At 40.0% G+C, this 2375-nt stretch overlaps 1 protein-coding gene across 1 annotated transcript in view; it reads right to left on the minus strand.

Annotated features, from left to right (window-relative positions):
- Positions 1-314: 314 nt before the first annotated feature.
- Positions 315-2375, minus strand: part of SLC38A1 (solute carrier family 38 member 1) — a 158265-nt gene continuing 156204 nt past the window's right edge. Inside the window, exon 16 of the mRNA XM_082254379.1 lies at positions 315-814. Within this exon, the coding sequence (XP_082110505.1) occupies positions 713-814 (102 nt within the window). The 3' untranslated portion in view covers positions 315-712. The remainder of the gene's footprint in view (positions 815-2375) is intronic.

Below are 2375 nucleotides of genomic sequence, written 5' to 3' on the forward strand. Positions count from 1 at the left end.
CCCTTTTCTTTCTTTCCTTATTTTTATTTCTTATCTTTCTTTCCCTCCTTTTCTTTCCTTTTCCCCCCCTTTTTTCTTTCCCCCTTTTCCCCTTCCCCTTTTCCTTTCCATCCTTCTTTTTCTCTCTTCCCCTTTTCTTACATATTTCCCTTCTTTCTCATGTCTTCTTACCCCAGCACCTACCTGTACACCTCGGGTTCCAGCTGTGGGTTTCACTCTTTGGGATACCTTTCCCAGTATAGATTCTATACAGATTAGGGATGTGGTACCTTTTGTTTATAACTCTATAAAACAAACACACTTTTTCAATCACTATAATATGGTGTTTCCAGGAAACTAGTGACTACTCTATGTAGACACATGTAAAACTAGAAACTAGTAAAGGTGTGAAATACATGTTCCATTGACAGTGTTAAAAAATTTCAATATAGGTAACGACAGTGGTGACATCGGTATGATACATTGCAGTGATTTACAACAATGTAAGTTAACAGCACAATACATAAAAACTCTCCAGGAGTAGAATAAATGTACAGTTGTATATACAACTGTAGGTTCAAAAAAAGACAGAGGAAACCTAATCTTGGATTTTAAAATAGTAAGCACATTGTGATAAAGAAACATAGACTATAACGAATGCAGACTTTCCCTACTGAAATGTTTGTGCCTTTGATTGTGGTAATGGAGGTATGCAGCCACCGTGTAGTCATACTTAGTTTCCATTTTCTTTGCCTCCTCCGTGAGTCCAGTCATAAATCACTAAAGGAATACTTACTAAGGAGAACAGCAAACCCAGTGCAAAGAAAGCAAATGCCTGCAAGAGAACGTAAGATATGTTGTTAATTGGATACTACAGTCTGGTAACCTCCACCCAATGGTTCACTGTAGTGGTCTATACCTAACCTGGCATAGGTTTTAGTGCCAACTGTGAAAACAAGACCTCAGATATGCTTACAGCCATTCACTTGTATGACTGGCTGTACATACCTCACCAGATAGCAAGCAATTGATAAAAAAAAAAGGAATTGGCAGCACTCCAGGTTGAGTCAAAATCCAGGTTTATTGACTGGACATCCAAATATGACAATCGTGACAAGGTAGACGCGTTTCACACACTGACTGTGTGCTTAATCATTACTTAATCTGGTAATGGTAATGATTAAGCACACAGTCAGTGTGTGAAACGCGTCTACCTTGTCACGATTGTCATATTTGGATGTCCAGTCAATAAACCTGGATTTTGACTCAACCTGGAGTGCTGCCAATTCCTTTTTTTTATCAAGTTTTCACGGAGGCGAGCCGGGGCATGCACCTGTGTGAGTCATCAGGCAATTACACCACCTCGAGCAGTGACTCCTTGTCTGTTCAATAGCAAGCAATTGAGCTCCAAGTTTGAAAATGAATTTCTAAGCTATTGCTAGATATACCAGGCTTCATATGTTTGTTGCACAATTGCAGCAAGTCCACATTGCATGACTCCAGATCAACTTTCTTTGCAAACATTCTGTAAGTCTGCTGCAAGTTCTGGTTCAGTTTTGCTGTTCAATAGTCATCCCACCACAGGGGTCACTGTGACTTGAAGAGCTCTTGCTGTAGACTCACCACTGCAACTTTGCTCATACTAGAGACTTGCCACACAAATTTTCTACAAATTGGAAAAGTGTCAACTACAACTTGTGCTTTAAGTGCTCTGCAAATGTACAACTTGCCAGTAAAAATGTGCCGCAAGTTAACAAGACTTACAATTTAACACTGCCACAAATGTGTAGCAAGTTATCCTTGCTATCTGGCTCTTGCAACTCTCTAGGTATTGAAAAGCGCCAGGAAACTTACACCTGAACATTTTGAGCCCCAAAATGTCCATGTGCATAAGGCCTTAATGTGACTTAATTATTCCCAAAGATCTTTGAAGTTTACAACAAAGATTTTACAGTCAGGGTTCAGTCGGTTTCTAACGGCTTAAGGCTCAATCACATCAGGGGTGCTTGGAATGAGCTGTGTAGCCTTGCCCGCACAGTTCCCAAACAGGGAAAGGCAAAAAGCTTTGTTCTCTGTGAGTCAAGTTCACACCACTGCAAGGAAGTGATGTGTCCTGAAAAAGTACTTCATGCAGTACTTTTTCAGCACAGTGGGTTGTGATGCAAGCTACTGCATTGCAACACCACTGTGCAATTAGAACTTAATGAAAAAAAAAAAGAACTTAATGAAATGCCACTTGTGATTTTTAAGTTCCAACAAAAAAGTAAACAGTGCAATGGGCCAGGAACAGTGCATTGGCACAGTTTCCTCCCAACACACACCAAAAGATATGCGATATTGGTGTGAAAAAACTTAGAAACATGGACCTGTGTTGACAGGCTTTAGGCTTATGTCAA

This window comes from Pelophylax lessonae (assembly GCF_965119305.1).
Source record: "Pelophylax lessonae genome assembly, chromosome: 4".
NCBI lineage: Eukaryota > Metazoa > Chordata > Amphibia > Anura > Ranidae > Pelophylax > Pelophylax lessonae.